The 23,283-nt window shown below is 46.9% G+C and overlaps 1 protein-coding gene across 5 annotated transcripts in view; it reads right to left on the bottom strand.

Annotated features, from left to right (window-relative positions):
* FRAS1 (Fraser extracellular matrix complex subunit 1) overlaps nt 1-23,283 on the bottom strand; it is a 416,244-nt gene that overhangs the window by 152,304 nt on the left and 240,657 nt on the right. For all 5 annotated transcript variants that reach the window (XM_032334686.1, XM_032334684.1, XM_032334685.1 and 2 more), the window contains 7 exons: nt 15,060-15,212; nt 14,673-14,819; nt 8,912-9,058; nt 5,782-5,922; nt 4,728-4,868; nt 3,136-3,270; nt 250-520 (listed from right to left, as the gene is read on the bottom strand). In XM_032334686.1, coding sequence (XP_032190577.1) covers nt 250-520; nt 3,136-3,270; nt 4,728-4,868; nt 5,782-5,922; nt 8,912-9,058; nt 14,673-14,819; nt 15,060-15,212 — 1,135 coding nt within the window. The remainder of the gene's footprint in view (nt 1-249; nt 521-3,135; nt 3,271-4,727; nt 4,869-5,781; nt 5,923-8,911; nt 9,059-14,672; nt 14,820-15,059; nt 15,213-23,283) is intronic.

The raw sequence follows: 23,283 nt of genomic DNA, 5'->3' as shown, positions 1-23,283 counted from the left end.
GTCCTAGGAACTTTCCTGCCACATCAGAGAATTACCCATAATTATGTGATGAAATGAAAACGCTCTCACAGAAGCACACTCTCGGAGCAACTACAGTGATATGACGACAGGCAGCTGAGAGCGCTGGCGTTTCTGGAGAATGGATCTTCCCCAGAGGAGCAGGGACAGCTACTGAGAAGTGGGGGCGGAGGGCGCAGCGCCCACAGAAGGGAAGGGAAGCAGGACCAAAACAACACAACACCGAGTCACCTGGGCTTTTCTCTGCTGTGCACAAAACGCACTTTGTGCTCATTCACATCCGTCCAGCTAAAATGGCCGGCCTTGTCGAGCTGGACCTCTCTTCCGTCCCTGGACAGCACCAGCTGCCCGTTGGTGGGCGCGCTCACGACACGGAACTGGAGGTCTTCCAGCCGGCCACCTCCGTCTCGGACGTTCAGAAGGGGAAGATCCAGTGGCTTCATCGAACCAATGGGAAGGGTGAGAGAACCATTCACGTGAAGAGTAGGAGGTGATATTTTGCCTGGAAAACATACAGTCCAGGGATCAGACTTGGTACACTCACTAATACGGCTTTGGGGTTTTTTTTTTAATGAATAGATTTATAATGTTCATTCAGAAATGAGGCTCTAGACTTTTGCAACCATAAGCCTCCTTCTAATCCAGTGATTCTCACCCTGAACGCTTATGAGAATAACATAGATTCTCAATGTTAAGATATAAACTTGTAGAAGAAAATAGAGGATAGAATCATCATGATCTTAAATTAGACAATGTCTTCTTTGGCATGACACAAAAAGCATGAGTGACAAAAGAAAAAATACCTAAACTGGACCAAAGTACTTTAAAGGCACCAGTAACAAAAGTGAAAAAGACAATACATAGAACGGGAGAAAATATTTGCAAATTATTTATCTGAAAAGGGACTTGTATCCAAAATATATGTAAAAAAATTCTTAAAATGCAATAAAAGACAAGGAGCCCAATTTAAAAATAGGCAAAGTGTTTGAATAGGCATTTTTTTCAAAAAAGATACCCAGAAGGCCAGTAAGTATATGAAAAGGTCCTCAATGTCATTAGTCATCAGGGAAATGCAAATCAAGACCACTTCATTGTGATTCTGCTTCATACCTCCTGTGAAGGACAATACAAAGTATTCCTGATAGAAATCCTATACATCGCTGGTGGGAACATGAAATGGTGCCATCTGGCAGTTCCTCAAACAATTAAGCATAGAGCTACCCTATGATCCAGTAATTCTCCCCACAAGCATATACCCATGGGAACTGAATACATACGTCCACATAAAACCTCGTACGTGAATGTTCATACCATTATACCCAAGAGCTCCAAAGTGGAAACAACCCAAATGTCCATTAATTGGTGAATGACTAAACAAAAGATGGCATATCCATACAATGGAATATTATTCAACCATGAAAACAGATGATCTACGATACATGTTCCAAGGTAGAGCAACCTTGAAAATGTTCTTGCCATGTGAAAAAAGCCAGACACAAAAAGCCACACACTGTATGAGTTCACTGATTGATGTGAAATGTCTAGAATAATTAAACCCACAGAGCCAGAAAGTCAGTCAGGGGTTGCCAGGGACTGGAGCAAGGGAGCACGACAGAGAGACTGTTAATGGTTACTGGATTTCTTTTTAGGAAGAATAGAATGTCCTGGAATCAGATAGGGGTGATAGTTATACAACCTTGCGAATATAATAAAGACCACACAGAACTGTGTACTTTAAAGGGTGAATTCCGTGCTATGCGACTTACATCTCAGCAATAACCAGTACGGATACTGGACCTCCACCAGTGTTCCCGCTTCAGTGTTCTGAGGTGGGCACCTCAGTGACTTCACAAGCTCCTCAGGCAATCCTAATGGGACTTCCAAGTTTGAGAACCACAGTCCTAACCTGATACTTTGATCACATCTGACCACCAGCCCCACGAACAGTAAGGAATAAAGCAAGTGTCTGATACTATTTGCTCAAACAGTACCAGTTAGTGTGTAATGAACTATGATTATCAGCGGCTTAGCCTCAGAATTCATGGGACATGTCCACACTTCCTTTTAAAATTTTACCCTCTCTGTTCATAGGAACTATCTGATGGATGAGTTATCTGATCATGACGAGAAATTCAACCTGTCTCCTGCAAGGTGTTTCGCCCGGACTTGAATTGTTAGAGTTTCCTTCTACACGTCGGTCAGACAGGACAGTTCGGGAATGCCGAGTTTCAAGAGGACGACTTCCACTGTCAGATTACTCTAATGAAAGTGGAATTCATTTTCACAAGGTGACTTGTATGATGTCCCAAGAGGAGCACGCTGACTTTCAAGCACTTGGGGTTTCCAGAAGGATCCCAATAAAATGAGGCAAAGATGTCTTTTTCCCATGGGAAGTCTTAATATCTTTAGAGGTCAGAAACCTAGAGACGGAAAATGTGATTGACTACGGGTGTTAAAACAGGCCTCGAGTTACTGAGGAAGGACACTCAGAAGCTGAGGAATGTTCAACTACAATAAAAGTCCCCAGCTTAATTCAGCTATAAAACTTTGGGGTTCAAAATTATGACTGAATTTAAATTTGCTTCTCTTTTGTTATTTAAGGTGAAGTGTCCATTAATGTGTTGGACAAGACTAGTTTATCCCCTTAACCTGTCACCTTATTCTTAATGGGACAGTGGCTTGAAACCCACTCCCTTCAAACACAGAACCCTAATGGGGCAGGCTCCTCAGACTAGTCATTATTTATTCGCAATATATCTCCAGTATGTCCACAAAGGATGCCACCGTGGCATAATTAGCTCTAAAAGTTTATATACATGCAAATAAATTATACCTATATATATATAGGTAATTTTCTACAACATAGCTATAGCTCAGAAACATAACTAAGTTTTATGCCAAATTTCTGATATGATAGTTGTTACTTTTAAAGCATAGATTTTTTTCCCTGAAGATCTTAGAAGCTGAGTTTCCCTCCATGTTCTATAAACAATCCCTTATTCCTTTGCTTTCCTCAAACGAGAATCCTGCACGTCATATCAAATGAGCTGACTGTATCTCCACACGGAGCCTCTGTGTGGAGAAATCAGCATGCGAGGCTGTCTGACGAGCACTTACCAGCACATGTTTCGTTAGCGTGGGTGAAGCCAGGAATGCAGCTGGAAACACAAAGGCCGCTCTTCAAAAAGAAGCCCTGCTCACACCGCTGACACCGGTCCCGGCGGCTACACCTCAAGCATGCCCGAGGACAGGCTGTCAAAGAAAGGCCACAGTGTTGAGGCATGGCCAAGGCACAGGTGGCCAGTGACGGGGAAATAAAGAGCGGCAGCACAAGCACCCACAGCAACAGGGAATTCCCACGGTTCCCTCTGGAGTTTCACAGGAAGCTGACCGACCCCCAGAAGGAGAGTGAACACAGGGCGCATTTTTGCTGAACACACTCTGATGTGAAAATGGTGCACATAAACGCATTGTATAAAAAGTTAACCCTACTGACTTGCAAGGGACGTGGTGGACAGTGATTAAGAGCGCAGGCCCTTCCTGCATACCGTTCCTCCTCCGCCACTTAGCAGCTGTCCACTTCAGGCAAGTTCCTCTAGTCACCCATGGTGTGATGGGGAGAGGAATAGCACCTAATGCCAATCCCCATCGGGAGGATGTTGTAATGTGAAGAGACCAGCACAGTGCCTGGCATACAGAAGGACTCAGCTGCACTACCAACGCTACTGCTGCTGCTGCGTCATCTCACCGCCACCATCACCATCACCATTTTCAATGCAGGAGGAGAGCAGGCTCCTGAAGGGACCCGAGAATTCTTTCTTTGGGTCCACTTAATAATCTTCTACAAATCGAGTGTTCACTGCCCAATTTTCCTGCTTCCTTGAGATTTTAGTGTACACAGGTAGTATAGAATAAAGGGCTCAGAATTGGAATCAGAAAATGTGGGTTTAATACCTGATTTTATGTTGCCTTGGTTAATACTCTCAGGCCATTCTTTTTTCTTTTTTCACTCATTAAATGGGATTCCTAATGTCTGCCATATTTTACCATCAAGTCATTGTGAATACCAAATGAGATAACGCAGATGGAGGAATTCAGTGAAATGTAAAACTCAACGCCAGGGCCATGGCTTTATTATTAAATGTCAGGTTTTCTTCAGAGTGGGGCATCGAGTGTCAAATTTTAGTGGAAATGATGAGAACAAACTGTAGAAACTCTCATGGATAACCCGATGGACAAGCAGAGTAAGGCTTTGGGTTGAACTTCAATGATAAAGGCTCAGTGTATCTCAACAAATTGTCCTCAGATATCCTACTCAAGGATATTGTGCCAATATCAGGGTCACTCATAGTTTAGTCCACACACTGAAAATTCTGCGCCCATGTCAACAGAGGTGATCTGCTCTTGATGCTCTTGTGCTCTTAGTTCAGCACAAGCCGTACATTTCATAAACTACTGGCCTTATTTCCGTAAAGACCTTTAGAGACAGTATTGATTTGTGCAAGAGAATTATTGGCCTGCACGTCTATGTTCTATTTAACCAGCAATTGGCAGATGTGCATGGGAAGCCCTCCATTTCTGAGACCAACCTCTCTGGGTTTCCATTCTGCCTCCAATTCAGATTCTCCTTGGTTACCTGCGAGCGACACACCAGACATACTTGTGGCCCTCACTTTTTTCCAGAGGACTCAGTGCAGTTTCCAAGTTACCTGTGCACTGGCGACTTGTGCGATCTGCAAAGTACCCCTTCCCGCATTCCTGAACACACTGGGCTTCCGACAGGAGATACGGCTCTTCACAGCGTGTACACTCATGGGGGCCTTGGCACTGGAGACAGTGGTTGCCACAGCCTGAAAGACAAAAGTCAAATCAACAGAACTGTGTGTGGCTTTCCAGGGGGCTTCTGGGCCTCACGGGGAGGCAGCAGAAGGTGCAGAACAGCGATATGACCTGGTGTGCGGGGCCAGGCAGAAGACGAGGACTCAGAACCAGGCTCTGAGTGGCGCTGCTCTACTTACCGGGAGGGTGATTTAGGATCAGAGATTGACTTCTCTGAGCCTCAATGCTCTGTCCTATAAAATGGGAGTGGACGGTGTCTCACTCAGCTTGCTGGGCAGAGATTAAAGTAAATAATGGAAAACATGAGGCACACCTCGTAACTACAGGTATTAACCATTATCGTTACTAGGAACTAGTCAGTGGTTCTCTTGCCTTGCTGAAGTGGCCATCTTTCCTGACTCACGCAGTTATCAGAGTCTCCCAAGAAAGCTCCTCGGACTGCCATCTGTGCGTTTGGGGGGCATTTCAGGGTCAGAAGAGTATGTGGTATTCAACCAAGGCTGAAGGGGGTGGCATTCAGGGACAGGCGGTGGAGAGACATTCGTACATGCAGGGCTCCAGGGGACAGTTGGGGGAATCAGACGGTCCTTCCCGATGCTCAAATGAGCAGCATCTACGCATTCCCCTTCTAGAGGACAGAATTATTCAATGCTCTGGGAAGTCCAAAGTCATCATCAAACCATGATGTGGCCTTATACCCCTGGGATTCCCATCCTGATCTCAGTTTAGCAACTGTCCCATTTGGGAATGGGAGAAGGAAAGAGGGGACATTCTGACTACGACAAAGAAAAGCTCTCAGGCATGAAACAAGAAATTAGATAAAAAGCTGGAAAGGAAACTCGCCACCAACTCCTGGCCAGAACAGTAAAAATCAGAGGCGGCTGCAGGCCGGAAGCGGACAGGGTGAGCGCTGCGGACACTTACTCTTGCAGAGGCCCACGTCCCTGTAGAAAGACGGCGAGCACTGCTCCACGCAGGCCCCGTCCTGCAGGACGTAGCCGTCCATGCACTGCAGGCAGTCTGTCCGCAGCGGCCCGCTGCACGCGTTGCAACTCCAGTCGCACTCTAGGAAAGGAAGTCCACGTTAGGCCACCTCCACCCGTCCACCCTCCGACCCGGCGACTAATCTATGAGGATGCGTCCGCAGCACCAAGGGGCTGGGTGGGACAACAGGAGAGATGTCAGATGAGCGATCCAGAGCGGGGTTTCTGCTTGTAGGAGCCTGAAGGCCTCTCTGCGGTGTAGTGTTTCCTAATTATGCTGGACACGGGCACGTACAAGGATCACTCCAGGCTTGTGCAGAGCCTGCCTGTCAGCAGGGCTGCCGAGGAGCAGGGTCAATTTAGTCTCGATTCCAGGGCCACAGCGCCCTCAGGCAAAAGCCTGCTCTGCTATAGGGAGGGGCCAATTCGCCTCCACAACCCTAGCCTGCACCTCCTTGGAATGCTCCGCAGGTAAAGGGATGTCAGAGACTCAGCCAGGAATGTGTCTGACGGCGCCACCAACCCGGCTGCTTGACTCTTAACCTGATTCACGAATCAGGGGCAGGCCCACCCCGCAGAGAGCACCAATGACGTTAGGATTAAATGCGGCATCCAGGAACTGTCTGGAAAGAAAGGGCTTCCAGAAATAACAGGAGACCTCCTGACAGCAGTAGATTCGACTCGCTTCCATGTGATCTGCTCAGTCAGCACCTGAGGAATGCGTAGGGTGGGAAGTGGCTCAACCCCGGCTTCAAGGGGCTTATGCGCTTGTGGGCTCCAACCCTGCATGTATATCCGTATAATCCAGAAGGATTGTCAGAAATACAGGTTTTCTGGCTCAATGTCAGAACTACTGAAGTTGTCTCAAGGACTGGGGCACAAGGAAACATGTTGGGGCCGTTGCTATTGTTTATGTTCTTGTGATTATTTATGGTTGTTGTGACTGTGGCTGTGGCTGTTAAAGGCCCTGGCAAGTCCTGCAGCCAGAACACTCGTGTTTGAGAGCGGAAGTTCCAGCTGGTAAACTAAGTCCTCATGCATGGAAGGCGGGACAACGTGTAAGTACTTGGGTTTTGAAGACAGCCAACTCTCTGTTGGAGCTATGGCTTAGCCACTGTTTATCTACAGGTCTTACGCACCTTCCTAAACCTATTGGAGCCTCAGTTTCCTCACCGGTAAGACAGAAATAAGAAGAGTACCTATCCCATAAGGCTCTTGTTTTGATTAAAGGAAACAGTAATGTAAAGAAGGCGCCACAGCACCTGGCACACAGTAACAGCTCAATAAATGTTTTGCTGCCAAACTTTCCTCACAGAACATTCTGCATTTAGTTCCTCCTCCCTCCGCCACCCAGCCCAGCTGAGCACGGAGGAAACGTCTCCTTAGTCACCTTTCTCTTGTTTGATGCAATATTTCTAAGTCCCAAAGAAACAGGTAAATGTGCAAGACAGTACACGTGCTTCCACGGAGATTTATAAAGTTAATCTCGCTCATTTATTTGGCTGAATCAGTCCTGAGGGAGCATGACTGCCGCCGAGCCTCGAATACTGCCAGCATAGTTATGAAATCACTTACAGCGCGGAGGATTTGCGATCATCTTGTTTTTCACCGCAAACTGACAACCGCTGTGTAGCAGGGGGAAAAGAAAAGAGCTTCTGTGGTCTTGAGCACAGAGACCACCTAAGTTGACAACAGTAGTATTTCTTGGAAGGGAGAGTGTGCAATTTTGCAAAGCCTTAAAGCATCCCAAGCTTACTTGACAGATGTCTGGCCCCATATCTGAGCCCCAGGTTCTTGGGCAGAATGGGGAGGATGGGAGACAAGAGAAACGGAGAGATGGAGGAGGAAAATGGAACCGAAGCAGCACAATCTGGCCATTCACTCTGTCCTTTCCTTGCTGAGCACTGCCACCTAAAGAGTGTAAGCCCCCAGAATTCCAACCACTAGAGAACAAGGTACTAGGTTTCTGACACTGCTTCCTTATAAACTCCTTGAGCACTGGGACTGTCTTTACTCATTTAAATCTGTTAAACAGATATGAACAAATCAGATACAGATCCTGTCTTTTTTTTTTTTTTTAAGATTTTATTTATTCATTTGAGGGGGGCACAAGTTGTGGGGGAGGGGCAAAAGCAGGGAGCCTGATGCAGGGCTCGGTCCCAGGCCCCTGGGATCATGACGTGAGCCGAACTCACATGCTTAACTCAGCCATCCAAGCACTTCAAAGCCTGCCTTCATCAAGCTTAGACTCTAGTGACCTAGAGCTGTAAATGTAAGTGCCTCTAGGTCCCAGGTAGGGGATGTAAATCTCTGAAACAGGCCTGCTGTGGTAGAAGAGGGAGTGGTGGGTGTGTAGTGATCTGAAGACGCAAAAGGGGCAACAGCTACTCATCTCCAACCGACTGTTGCATTGTGGAAATGTGAGTCCGGTATTGTCAGATCTTCTAATTTTTTCAAAAGAAACAGAAAATCTCCAGTTTTGTATGTGAAGTCTTCTACATTTTAAAATGCATTAGTTAAAGATTTTATAACACTAGAACATTTTGGCACCTGAGTGCCCTAATGGGTTAAGCATCAGCCTTCAGCTCAGGTCATGATTCTAGGGTCCTGGGATCGAGTCCCACATCGGGCTCTCTGCTCAGCGGGGAGCCTGCTTCTCCCTCTGCCTCTGCCCCTCTACCTACTTGTGCACCCTTTCTCTCTTTCTCTCTCTCTCAAGTAAATAAATAACATCTTTAAAAAACAAAACACTAGAACATTAGGTGGGCCATAAAGAACCCACATGTCTTGGACCAAATACATCCGGGTGGCCACCTCTGATCTAGTTACTAAAACCTTGCACAGTATCTGGCACATAGTAGGTGCTCAAAAATGTTTCCTTGAGAAATAAGTTACATACAAAAGAAGAAAGAAATGACATGCAGGCATTCATAAGACATGATAGCATCTTGCTATCATCACAGAAAGTCTAAACTTATGATGGTGTTTTCCCAACTTCGGGGATGAGACACCTACAGTAAAGGGAGGTCGCCCAGGGAAAGAATCACTGCACAGTTCTGGAAGGGCTTTACCTCTGCATATCCTGGTGGAGAAGTCCAGATAGTACTGTGGGGCGCAGCTCTCATACTGACATTCCCCGAAGAGCAGGACCTTGTTTGGGTCTCGGCAGGAGGTACAGCCGGCCTGGGAATCACAGCTTCCACAGTGCTCGCTGCATGCTGAGCAGATAGGAAAGAAAATGACCAGGTAATTACAATTGCAAATACTGAAGCACGGATGAAAGGGAGACAGATGTTGCAAAGGAGCAAAGCCCTCTCCAACCTGTGCTTTAATTATGGCTCGGAAGCCTCCCCTGTGATCAGCAGAAACAGAAAATGTTTCCCTAATTTTCTAAAATAGGAGAAAGGATCATTTTACTTTCCAGAGAAGATAAATTATAAACCCAAGAATGGAAATCCCACATCCAGGTTGCCCCGTGATTCAGAACAGAATTTATACTCACACCAAGAGCTCTGGAACAACAGTCCGGACATGTATCTGAAACTTACTTCTCAAGGATTCAAGCGCCCAGTTGTTCCTGATGTGGATTCAGGTTTTTGAGCCATGCCAAGATTAAAGCTAGGCATCAATTTTGTTGTGAAGCTCAGGAAAGCCCACATTTCACACCAGAGAGGACTTCAAGGAGGACTGGCTTATGGATTGGCTCAGTTGTAATTCTCAGCAGCTACTTAATTCAGGCATTCAAGGATGATCCCCAAATCCGGTCACGTCTCCCTCCTCCCTGACTGAACAACTAGCATGTCTCCTTCTCCTCAGCTGTCCGTGCTAGCACCCTGGGAGGCTATCTCGAGAAGCCTGGTAAGCCCCTTCTTTCTCATTCCTTATCCAATCACTCATTGGATCCTACTGACTCAAGTTTTCCTACGTAATTCTCAGAATTCTTCTGCTTCTGTCCATATCCACACGTGCCAACACATCCAAGCCCTCATCATCTCCTACTGGACTACTGTCATAGCCTCCGAATTGGCTTCCCCGTACCAAGTCTGACCCCTTGCATTCTATTTTCCATCTATCCACAAGAGTGATTTTTTACATCTGTACTGCTCAAGTTTCAGAGGATGTTTCCATCTAGAAACTCATATCTTCCTTCAACCCTGGAAAACTGCCAGCCACCATTTCTGCAAATATCACTCCTCCATCACTCCCCTCCATTCTTTCCAACCAGAAATCTTAAGACACATTTGAATCCTCTCAACATAATCTCCAAGTTTCTCATCTTTCACTCTTACTCATTCTTCGGTGACTTCTTTAAGAAGGTCTCCCCTGACTCTCCATTCTAGGGTAAGTCTCCCCGCCACGGCTCTATGGCACTGCAGACATTGCATTCATGCCATACCTAATGATGTTCATTACAATGATTATTTAACTTCTGTATCCTTAAAGCTATCAGCTTCATGAAAGCAAAGACCAAGTTCAATAGTATTCAGAGCCTGACTAGTTCTCTTTCATGTGATGGGTGTTCAATGAACACCTGCACATAAACGGAATAAGCCAGACATTTTAATTATACATACTCAAGTGCTAGCATCTCTGTCTCACTCTGAAATTTTCTCCAAGTACGTATCAGAGGAAAATCCAGAGAATGAGCTAGATTGTTAGAGTTTTCGATCTAGGGGGTTGCAACATGTGTGGCACAGTGCGGGAACATCACCTCCTGGTGAGAGTAAAAAGGAGGTCCTATTGTTTCACCTACAAGAAATGTCACTGATACAAAATATTCATTAGGATATGGAGGTTGGTAATTACAGATCCTAGAAAAACTCTAGACTGGATTTTCAAACAGATGGTTTGAGAATAACTGGAAAAGAATCTTTAATTTTTGGAAACCTACATGAAATGAAACTTCAATCCTTTTTTTGGCTAGAAGTTTTACACATGGTGTATCTTACTTTTGGCAGAGGGTGTGACAAAAATCTCAAAGATAAACCCGGGAATAGAAAAATGAAGTGGGGTCTTGGAGTTACAGGTGGATGTGAAAACGGTTGAAATGCATCCTCGTAGACGTCAATAAATGCATCCTCAAAGCTATCAGTAAACCTTTGTAGTTAGTAAAATTGTAATGAGTAGAATACTATCATGAAGTCTTCACTTATTACTTGATCAACATTTTTTAAAAGATTTTATTTATTTATTTGAGAGAGAGAGAGAGTGAGAGAGAGCATGAGAGGGGAGGTCAGAGGGAGAAGCCGACTCTCTGGAGCTGGGAGCCTGATTGGGACTCGATCCCAGGACTTCAGGATTGTGACCTGAGCCGAAGGCAGTCGCCCAACCAACTGAGCCACCCAGGCACCCTCAACATTTTTATTAATAGCTTTAATTACAACAAAGAAATCAAGCTAATGATACTTAAATACGCCACATACACCTAATAGGAGACACACAGTCTAATTTCACCATCTGAAAGAACAACTCAAACTCAATTTTAACTAATTGAAGCAATAAACGAAAAGTAATCCGAAGAAATAAATGAAAGTGTAAGTCCTGCATTTTTTTTTCTATAACCAGTTGCACAAATAAAGGATGCGGGAGACCTGTTCAGACAGTAGTTCCTACAAAAAATGATCTAAGAATTTTAGTTGATTAAAAGCTTATTAGAGGCGCGATTTGGTTACTAAGGAAACGGATACAATGTTCAAGTGAAGAGCCTTCATATAACCTAAATGTCAGCGGAGGCCCCTGCTTGACAAAAGCTATGACACAAAGCCCCAAGGCCAAGCCCTCAGCTTAGAGTGACAGGACGATGCCCCGTCCGGAGAGCTGAGAGCGTCTTGAGTTTGCTTCCTCAGGCACCTGTGTACCTTCTGACTCTTGAATCCGTCCACGCAGTCTCTCACTCCCCGTCGGTAACTCAGAGTGTGACTCAGCCCCTCTACTGGCTTCTAAAACAAATGGGTTCATGCCGAGCACTGTGCAAGGTCAGAAGACTCCGTGGAGATTGAGAAGTGGGAGCAGTGTCCCCCCGAGGAGCAGGGAGCCCCCGCCACATCTACCTGAACCCTCCTTCCTCATTCATCAAACCCCTCCTCGCTCACCAAGGCAACCTACAAATAGCGCCGTCCTAGAGCAGTTCTGCTCATACCAGAGCCCCTTGGGTTCTCAGCTTCCACCCCCGAAGGCACGTGGGTTAGGAGCATTTCCTCCACCTTGGAACAGTCAGACCACACACGGTATTGTCACGTTGCTGTGACCACATCTGGAGCCCCGGTACCGTGACCACATCTGGAGCCCCGGTACCGTGACCACATCTGGAGCCCCGGTACCGTGACCACATCTGGAGCCCCGGTACCGTGACCACATCTGGAGCCCCGGTACCGTGACCACATCTGGAGCCCCGGTACTGTTCTCCCAGGTCCCAGACCCCAGAAAGTACCAAGAGGACAGAGACAAGGGCGGAAAGTGGAGCAGAAGCCGGGAAGGGAAGCAGAGAGGCACTGAACCATCATTCACGAAGGGGAAGGGACGTGACCGCGTAGGAGTCCGCCTGCCCTCGGAGACAGGCCTGCTGTCTGCCGCAGCTCGGGGACAGGGTCATTTCTGCCCCGATGCTCCGCTGGCTCCGGTTCCGCCTGGAGCAGCAAAGCGCGAGGGGACAGTTAACTGCAAACTTCGGAAGGCAACCAGAGGAATGAGGAAGGAGACTCACTCTCTCCTGCTCCAGAGGGGAGTTGCCGGGCCCAGGAGAAAGACCATCAGACAGCTAAGCAGCTACACCCCCCGCAACGGGCCCGGCTTCCTCCCGCGTCAGTAGAAGTCTGGGAGGGGCAGTGAGAAAGAATCGGGTGCGCGGTCGTCCCGGCCACCCTGCAGTTCTCCTCGTCTCCAAAGCACCGCGGTTCCAGGTACTGGAACCTCATTTACTGTCTCTTTTTGAACGTGCCTGCCTCCACCGATTATCCTTGAATTTTAGAGCTCAGCATGTAGCTTCTAACCGTTTCTGGAACCAGACTCCAGACAGTTCTCTGGCTCTTAATTTCCTCTATAATATGATTATTAATGCCTCCCCTTATACTGGTAGTATTTCCTTTAAAGCCCTTTACTGCACCATTTCTACAATTGTGAGGCCTGCAATTGTCTATAATAATAAGCATTAGAAAGGAACACTGTTGGTTTTCTTTACAGACTAGAAACTCAAATATCCAACTTAAGGGCATGCTTTATTCAATCTTCAAAAGAACGAAGCTTAGGCTTCAGCTAAGGACTAAAGCTAGGAAATTCTTAATTTCGCTGCATAGTCTATGGAATCCTGTTTACATGGTAGCATAACGAACGTATTTGTGTGGAGATCACCTTGCACAAAGGCAAAGGCTTCTCAGAAAGAAATATTTCATTGCAATATTTTTTTTGTCATCGATACGCCATATGAAAGATTCCATTTTTTCTTTTGAACTTTTATTTCTGTGATTCCGCTGCTATCAGGAGCCCCATAAATCTAAGTCCCTATTTCTCCACCAACCTCTCTCGCTCTGGCATGGAACATGCAAGTATTTCATTCATGTCTCTTGTGTCAGAGAATCCACAGATACCGGTAGACAGTTGATATATACAAAGCAAAGTCTTTGCTATAAAAGCAAAGAAATTTTTCATGGGTCCAAAAAGGATTTTTTTTAAATCTCTGGTCTCTCAGTGGGTGATACAAGATGATGAGGTCCGCATAAATTCATTTCGAATGCAGATCTTGGCAAACATCTCAGTGAACAGCAATGCCTATCTTTCTATCTGTAAAATGTAACTATCTTAAACCGCTTGGTTTGCCTCTCATTCTGGGTGACAATGACGACAACAATACCTACTCTAGCTGACGGCCTGCTAGGACACATGCTAAGTGTGAGCACATTACATGTAGGTACCATTATAATCCCCCTGTGACAGCAAAGAAACGAAGGCCTGGCAGCTAATTCACTTGCTCCCAGGTCACAAAAAACTACTAAGTGGCAGGGAGGATTTGAACGAGTCCAGAGCCCACGTTCCTAACCACTAGTCTATAATCCCTACAATACGGTACTTCCTAGGACATAAAATTGAAATACCAGCACTGCATTTGTTAGCTGTCATTTTCAAAAGAAAAAAAGTATAACAAAATTTTTTTTTTGCAAATGACACTTCAGTGATTGAAATAAAGTAAGCCGCCTCGGCATATCTCAAAAAATGTTCCTTCGTCTGTGAAGGATTTCCTAATTTCTTTTCTACTCAGATTTGCCCTTTACCTAATTTATCCTAGCTCTTCATTTGTGCCCAACGTAGGTAATTCATCATATTTTGACTTATTTGAGAAATAAGACATCTATACAAGTAACTCTCATGCAAGACAAAATAATGACTGTTTGAGCAGAAACCGAATGCTTTGTAGCATGTCAAGCCTTGCACATTGTCAATATTCAACAAATACAAACAGAAAACAAATTATACCCAGACAAGTGCTTAGGTCAACGATGGTGTGCTAGAATGAGCTCCACTCGGCTCGGGATCTTGGACTTGAGTTGCTGAGGATAAAGTAAGCCAACATTTTATTTTTAAAATGAGATAACCAGAGAACAGAGACACTAAATGACTGGCCTAAGGTCACACAGCCTGTACTTGCAGAGGAGATCCCCGAGCCCAGCACTTCCCGGTTAGACCGATGTCTGCTCAGGGCATCCATATGCCTTTGTAGATTAACTTCCTTTTATAAAAATAAAGGCTATCAGGTGAAAATACAGAAGCAAGAACTTCATATTTCCTTCAACGACACCAGAAGAGCAGGCAAGGAGAGAAAGTTCATTTTTAAAAACCTACGCTGACAAGCACGGCCGTCATCGAGATAGTGCCCGGGGAAGCAGGCCGTGCTGCAGGTGCCAAGGTGGGACAGAACGAGGTCGGCATCGCACGAGGTGCACGAGAAGGGTCCTGTGCCCTGGCAGGTTCTGCAGGAGGAGTGACATTCTGCAGAGGGAAAAGAAACACAAAGAGAACCGAGGTTGCCCAGCTCCTCTCCAAAGCAGCCTGGGAGGCATCAATAAAAGCCCCAGCTGAGAGCGTTAGCCGGCCTGGTGAACCGCCGGTACACCTGGTGTACGTGCTTCCTGCCTCCTCTCTCTCTAGGGAAGAACCAACCCTCTCCCGCTACTGCCCCCAAGAAAATTCATGAGGCACCGCCTGCTCCTGTGTCGGGCACTTACTCACTTTTACAAGCTCCTCTCTCCGCGAAGTATCCAGGGGGGCAGTCAGGAACGCAGTGGTCCCCCAGCAGCAGGTACCGGGCATTCTGGCAGCTCAGGCAGATGCTGCCTGTGTGGTGGAGGTCCGCGGTGCAGCGCTGGCACAGGGGGTGGCAGTCTGGAGAGGGCGGAGGGGACACACAGAAGGCACAGGCAGCGTGAGCGCAGGGTCTCACCACTACACCCAAGGGCAGAGGGAGTGTGATTACCCTCGCGGGGCGCAGACGGCGGGAGAGCACCCCAAGGCAGGGCACCCTAGGAAAGGAGACGTCTGGGACCTGTACAAATGGTACGTGTAGAGGTTTTTAGCAAGTGGCCGGGCCCAGCCCAACTATCGAGTTTTCATCCCCTTTCAAATGAACAACCTTCGAATACTAGAACGGCATGTGATAGCTTCTTGCTTGCAATGTAGACTGAAGGGCCACATTAATGGCAGCGGTACTGCCAACACTATCAGCGTTTCCCCCAAGAGTCCTGGGAACGCTAGCCCAGCCTGCCCCCACGCCCCCAAGCACAGCGCTCCGGAGGGGGACGGTGCTCTCCACAGGCTGCCGTCCTAGGAATCCGGCCTTGCAGAGGCAGCGCACCAGTCTCGGCTGCTGGCAGTGGTGGGGCGGGGGTTAGCAGGTACGTGGGCCGAGTCGGCGGAAGTCTTTAGTCTTCAAATAGAGGTAAAGTTACAAAGAAGAGTTGTGAGCTGAAACGTCGTCTTCACGACCCAATCCACACGTCACAATACAACACAAGCTCTGCTGTCTGAGCTGTGATTAAAGCTCTGAGACAGATGATCTGGTAGAGCCAGCGGTCTCTCACGTGTGTAATAGTCACCCTCACTTGTATAATAGTCGTCCTTCACTCAAGAACCCCGACCGCGTTCAGCTCCCATCCTCGGCCTTATTTTAAGGGGTGACTGTCCTCCAGGTCCTGTTTACCATCCTCCAGCCCAAAGACTGGAGAGAATCCACAAATCCTGATTTACCCACCAACATGAGAAAGGAGTAAAGCCTAGGAAACGAAAACTTAGAGCTCTAACCACAGCCTTTCCCTCTTTCCCTGTAGGATTCGAAGCACCTGTCCGCCCTTACTAATGCACCACTCTGGGACCAGACGTGGCTTGTCCTGCTCAGTCCCGTAGACAGAGACCGTGATCTTGAGCAATGTTTAGATTAAAATATCCTTGTCAACGAGACAGATGGCCTGTCCCCTGAAATCTGTTAAAACAGGTCTTTTCATCTATATCCTCAGGGATACTTTCTTCGTTGCCGAGCACCTAAGGCGTGCCCCCTGCAGAAGGGGGTCTCAGCGGCACCCCCGCACCCCCTCATCCGCATGCGAAGCCATCTGAAGACCCGCACGGCCACTCCAGAAGTCGAGCCAGAAGGGTCCTCCCTAAAATGCCGACTCTTCTCGTGCGCATGGAAAGGAACGGTCCCTACCCCTTCTCTGAACTTTGGGAGCTTCCAATTCCAGGCAGCCTCTTGCCCATATTAGGAGCAATTCTCGATCTCCTAAGAGCCAAATTAATCCTCATTACAGACCTTCAGTAACGTATAAAGGAAAGCGAGGGCTGTGTGGAGGGATAAGGAGGCTCCGTCCCCTGGCTTAGTATCAGGTTCCCACACAAAGTTCTCTTGTCCCCGTGCCCTCCTCACAGTGCCAGGAGCCAAAGCGCAGGTTTGAAAAGCTCTGGAAGTTGCTGCAGCAAACGGAGGTGACCGTGTTTTAGGATTACTTGAATGAGGGGGCACCTGCCAGGGTCGGAAACCTGAGAAACATGGCCCATTCAAGGCTCCGTTACTTGGAAAGTCCACAGCCTCTCCCTCTTTCACGCCGGGGCTCACGGAGGGTTCGGGGCTCAGGCGAGCCCCGACGGGATCTGCAGGTGCTCGTGGTCTGGAAACTCGCTGCCTCTGACTGACGCTTTCTCTGGTGCGTGGTGAGAGGAAGGAGGAAGAGTCATCACCGAGGGGATGCTCTGAAGACAAAGGGAGAAGACCTCTGGGGTACTTTGTGGGCTCAATAAATAAGTATTTATGACTCTGTCTGATCTTGGGGATCTCTAGAAGCCGTTGAAATGAGTGTAAGTCATGAATTCCCACTAAAGAAGGTACAGCTAGGCTATGGACGCTCCCTTCCACTCTCATGGCCGCTGCTCGTAAACCCTCTCTCCTCGTCTCCAGGCAGCGCCCCCCACCCTCCGCCGCCTCCCAGGCCATTCCTTCTTCTACTTCATTCAGCCCCGCAAGCCCAGCTTCCTGTCAGACTCAAAACGTCTCTCTTTACCCATTTTTATTTCATTTCTTCTCTCGCAGGATGAAATGGCTCATTCTTGACCCAATTTTCAACATTATTAGAACATTATTTCAGCATTATTGCATTTTCTACCCCATCTCTCTTCACTCTCCTTGACCTCAACCTTGGAACAGGCTCTGCCTCACCAGCACCTCCAAAGCTCTTCTCTACAACCATGCCGCCGTCTCTCGCCTTCCCGTCACCACCCAACCTCCCAGCCGCGCTAACTTGCTGGGACCTGCCTCCAACCTCCACCAGTCTGCTGTGGTATTGCCTTGAAAAGGTCTCTGACCACCACGTATGACCAAATCTAATGGCTCCCTCTAATTCCTAACCTACGGGAGATCTCTGTAACACATGACACCCCTGGCTGCCTTCCCCCGGGACGACCATCCTCCTCCAGTACGCTTTTTCCTGGTGCCCTTCATGGCCAGGTCCGTGCTCTCTGCCACTGACCACCTGATAAATGTGGACATTCCTCACAGCCCTGACCATCTGTCTTCCTCCTAATCAAGTCTCATCCTCTGAACGTCCTAACCCAGACAGGGCTGTTTGCTTCGGCTTCAGCCACTAGAAGCCGGTGGAAAGGCCTCAAGAGCCTCAGAGTCTCCAGAATCACTGGAGACCTCTGACTCCTTCTTCATGGCTCCGCGTGAAGCCTTAAGAAGGCATCACGTCAACTGCTGGACATAGCAATAATGATGGCGTAGCTGGAAGCAAGAGACATCAATAAATGACACCTGAAGAAGTAAAACAACCAACTGCAGGTTGCCCTACGCATCACGTTAACACAAGGAAGTTTAAAGTTTTATCTTCCACACGAGATCGTAACTACCTGGGTCTGGAAGTTGGGCTTCCTCTTTGTGTGAAGACCCATATTCATTCCTTAGTCATTCATCCGTGGTTTAAAAAGCCACACGGAACAACCATTCCTATGAGTAGATTCATTCCAAAGCAACAAGCTAAGTGACCCCACGCTGATGCGTTCATGCAAACCTGCCTTCCCAGCTCTCTCGTTTACGAGCCCCCGACAGAAGACCACTTAAATATGCTCTGAGATCCTGCTCTCAGGTCATTCTGAAGGCCGACTGACTTTTCTTCAGCCAACCAGAAAGAAAAACAAATTCCTAAATCCTAGGAAACACGTCTATCTTGAGAGCCTGAAGTCAAAAATCTCTTTATGGGGAGAATTCTTTAGGAAAGCTCAAAATGAGTGATGACGTTCAGGGAAAGAGGCCAAGAATCAGAGCAAAAAGAACTTAAGGATTAACAAGTCTGTTCTGACTTACACTCAGAAAAGCATGGTTCCTGAGAGCAGACTACAGAACTCAGGGGTGACAGGCTACACGTGGCCAGTCCCGCCAGGTAGCTACAGCACCTGTAAACACGCTGCAGGGTCAAGCCCGGGGACCCCTGAGATCTTCTGCGCAGAAGAGGGGCTGAGCGGGGCCTGACAAGAGCCCTGAAGTTCTGTTTTTTGGAGTACAAAGTGAGCCATGGAAGAAAATATGAAAAACATTTTTATAAATATAAAAATCACCCTAATAGCCCTTTCAGAGTAAATAACTACTGACATTGACATTTATCTCTTGGTTCTTTTTCTATATACTCTTACATAGCTTTCTACATAGAGGAGATTATATTAAATGTTGTCATAAAATATCTTTTTTTTTACTCAGTACCGTCAGCATTTCCACATGTCATCAGGAACTCTTTGTAAACATCATTCTAGGGACTACATTATATCCCAGCCTTGAATAAATAAATAAGAAATGTGCACTTTTCATATATAGCTGACCCTTGAAAAACCAAGGGTTAGGGACATGGACCCCCTGCACAGTCAAAAATTCATGCATAACATTTGGCTCCCCAAAACCTTAACTACTAATAGCCTACTATTGACTGGAAGTCTTACTGATAAACTAAATAATCGATAAACAAATATTCTGTAGGTTATAGATATTATGCACCGTACTTTTACAATAAAGTAAACTAGAGAAAAGAAAATGTTAGGAGAATTATAAGGAAGAGAAAAATACATTTACAGTACTATACTGTATTTATTTTTAAAAATCTACATATAAATGGACCAAAACAGTTCAAATCTGTGTTGTCCTAAGGTGAACTGTACTTAAACATTAGCTTCTAGTTCGTCCACTTCTGTAATTGAGGCCCTGATAAGACTTCCATGCATTTTAGATTAGTTCCCAAAAGACATTGTCAGGAATACAACTCAAACTCTTTTTTTTTTTTTTAATCTTATTTATTTATAGTGGGGGAGGGGCAGAGGGAGAGAGAAACCCAAGTAGACTCTGTGCCGAGCGCAGAGACTGGCACGGGGCTTGACCTCACAACTCGGAGATCATGACCTAAGCCGAAATCGAGAGTCAGAGGCTTAACCGGCCGAGACACCCAGGCGCTCCAATTCATATTATTACTATAGCTTCTACTGACTGAGCTTGGAATATATATCAAGGATTATACCACTTATTAGAGATGTAAAATCTCATGCATGGCCTGCAAAGATGAAGATCCCCACTTCAAAGATGAAGACACGGAGACCCCGAGGTTGAGTCCCCTGCTCGCACGTCATAGCCACCCTGACTCCGGGGCATGGACTTTTAACCACTCCAGGCATGAAAACACTCTAAAATTCTTGATTCCATTCCAGAAAGTCTGTATCAGTTTACATGTCCAAGAGTCAGTCATGAGACTATTTCCTCATAACTCTGCCTGCACGAAGGAACCGAAAAATGGTAAAACAATCTTGGTCAGTTTGGTTGGTGAAAGCTGCAGATATGTCACGGTTTACATTTATATTTCTTTTATTATAAGTGAGGCTGAGCATTGAAAAATCTTTCCAACAGCAAAAAAGTGTTCAAGTGTCCTACAGTTTTCAGTATGGTCAGGAAAGACAGCCCTGGATATAGAATTATAATCAAGTATGAAATATGCGTCATCCAACAATAATTTGAGATATCAACCAATGAGTTCTTCTCTTATGCGTGGTAAGTGGCTGCCCACACTGAACCAGCAAGCATGGGCCCTCACGTGCCCCCAGCGGAAGTTATCAGAATCCGATCTACACCACCATCTACAAACCAAATTCACAGAGCTCAGGGAACAGAGGAAAGATGGAGAGGAAAACAAACTTGAATATACATTGGAACTAACAGGGTGTTCACCACCACCACAACCACTACACGCTCCATTCCTGTGCCCCAGCCCAGAAAAAACCCTTCCATTTGGAAAGAAGAGACAGAGAGACCATTCACTCTACCGCGGCCCTCCCCTCCCACGGGTGGCATGTTCAACAACCAACGGTGAAGGGGACTCGGGCTGTGCTTCTCGCCTTAGAAAGGGTTTTCTCCAAAGTGAGACCTGTGTCACAGGCCCCTAGAGATGGCGCACGGCGGGAAGGAGCCACAACAGAGCCTGTGGCAAACACTGAGATGCAGGACTGCCAGGGGATTGCATAGACATTTTGTAAAATGCTACTGGGTAAGTTATCAGGGCACCATGGAAGTCTGTAACCGGGTCTCGACCGCGTCCAGGAGACAGGGAAGGCCTCCTAAAGAAGGGGGAGCCACGAACCCCCACGGGAGTTAGTTGCAAGAGGAGCTGGGGAGGGTGAGAGGGTTTGGAAAGAGTTCCAAGAGGGAACACCTGGGCAAAAACCCAGGAGGCCAGCAGAACAGGATGCCTTCAAGGACCTGAGGGACAGTCAACAAGGCTGGATCTTAAAGAACATAGAAAAGAGCCACTCAAGGACTCGGCTGCCCCAGTTTTAGAATGCCATGAAAAGGAGCATGTATTTTGTCCTAAAGGCCATTGGGAATGGCGTTGTGTGTGTCTGTGTTCTTTGCCAGTCTATTTGCAGAGGTCTCTGGGTTTTTATCACAGATTTAAATGAGAAACTGTTGGATGGAAGGTAACTAGTGATGAGAGAAGACATGAGAACCAGAGCGAAGAATCAACAATCCAAGAACACCCTGACATCCAGCAGCCCTTAATAGGAACCGTGCTGGGGAGGAGACACGGGTCCCTACTGTTCTTTCCCCTCCCCCCCTCCATTACATCTAGAAGACCCTTTCTGTCACAGTTCCCTGCTGCCGAGCTGTTCTCAGGAGGCTTGTGCTAGACTAGGCATATTACGGGTACTAACGACACTGGAAGTACTTGGAAGCTGTCAGGACCAGGAATGAAGATCTTGGGTTTCCCCTGAGAAGGAAGGCCAACATACCCCGGGTCTACTTTTCCGGCATGACCTGGGAAGACCTTTCTCAAACTGTCAGCTTCAAAGTACCTTGAAAAATGAAAACAAAGTAGAATTTGGCTAAATAAGTAGGATCTAGTAGGTAGCCCCGTCTATTTGTTGAATGAAAGGAGAAAAGGTGTTTGGAGTTAGAATCCTCGGAAATTGTAGGGAATTTGGAGGTTCATGAAGAGGTCATTGTGGATGGCATCTCCTGGTTTTCAAATTCTACGTCAGGCCAAGAGAAAGGGCGCCGCTTGGCTATGTGTGTGACGATTTACAACTGCCTTGTCAGTAGGATTTGAGATAATGGAAAGAGAAATATCCCCACGGCCAGCAAAATATACTAATTACACACTCCAAACGTGAGTAAGCGGTGGGACGAGCCCCATCCCCGGCGGCTGCAGACGACCGGGCTTCCTGGGGAGCTGCTCCGACACTGGTCACTTCATGCATCGTGAGATCTGTGTGACTATTTTCTAAGAATTCAGCGGATTGGGAGACAACTCTTGCATTCTTCCTGGTAGGCGGTGACTTTCTGACAAATCCTAATTCAGATCTTTGCTGGACCCACACTCTAGGAGCACAACTGTCAGAAACTGCGTCCTTAAAACGGCAGCGGTATTCTCAGAGAGGCCAACAAACCAGAGTGAGTTCCCCTACAATCCTCCTCACCCCACCGCCCATGCCCGTTTCCCCCTCAGGTGACATTTGGAACAATTTCACAGGATACGCTAGAGGAAGTTTACATTGTCACTGCTTCATTTGAACCAGGGCTGCAGTTACTCTAATAGGGGAACTGGGTTTCCAACCCACCAATCTAGCAGCCTCTGCAAGGATTAACGTCCCATCCTAAAAGCCCCATCTGTAAGGAGAGGCATTTGCATCTGACCTTGCTGTCTGTAATCAAACAGCGAGGCTAACCTCAAATATGTCTAAAAGTTGAGTGTGTATCCATTAATTGCTCAAAAACAGAGCCTGTTCCGGAGGCCGTCTCTCGGAGTCCCAGCTTTGCTACTCGGTAAATCCTTATTTGTCACGATTTCAATTACAGTGGAGAGTCTTTAAATACAAGACTCATTAAGGGTGACAAGGAAAGAAGAGAGACCCAGGATCTGTTTATGTGTAGCCTGTTTCGGATGACTCGCATATAATAAGCATGTGGGGGAGGGGCAGATGGAGCTCCGGTTGTCTTGCTAACGAACCCCGTGAATTAGCGCCTTAAACAAACAAATTAATGAACACATTGCAAGGGAGGCTGGAACTGGGGTATGAGCTCGGGCGGAAATAAATACATTTCTTGTTTTTAAAGCAAGCAGAGGATTCCATTTGTTTTCTAAATAAGCACAGCACGCCGACATGCTAAGAATTTAAATAGATAAAAAATATTTTGACTCAGCAGCTGTAATATCCGCTAATACGTCACCCCGCAGCTGTAAGGAAATTACATGCGGTCATCCCCGTGCGCTGCCTTCTTCAAACCACAAAGGCTCTGCTTCGAGGACCGTGAGGATGACCCACAGTCGTGATGGGAGCGCGCGGCAGGGAAATGACTTATTTCGCGTCTTTGGAGCAAAGTCAAAAAAGCTTGAAGATATTACAGTAAATGTGTACTGTCGAAGCAATGGCTTTGGATGTTGGT

Source organism: Mustela erminea, chromosome 2 (genome assembly GCF_009829155.1).
Source record: "Mustela erminea isolate mMusErm1 chromosome 2, mMusErm1.Pri, whole genome shotgun sequence".
In the NCBI taxonomy this organism is placed as follows: domain Eukaryota; kingdom Metazoa; phylum Chordata; class Mammalia; order Carnivora; family Mustelidae; genus Mustela; species Mustela erminea.
Note: the sequence above shows the minus strand (reverse complement) of the source record. Positions and strands in the feature narration are given on the sequence as shown.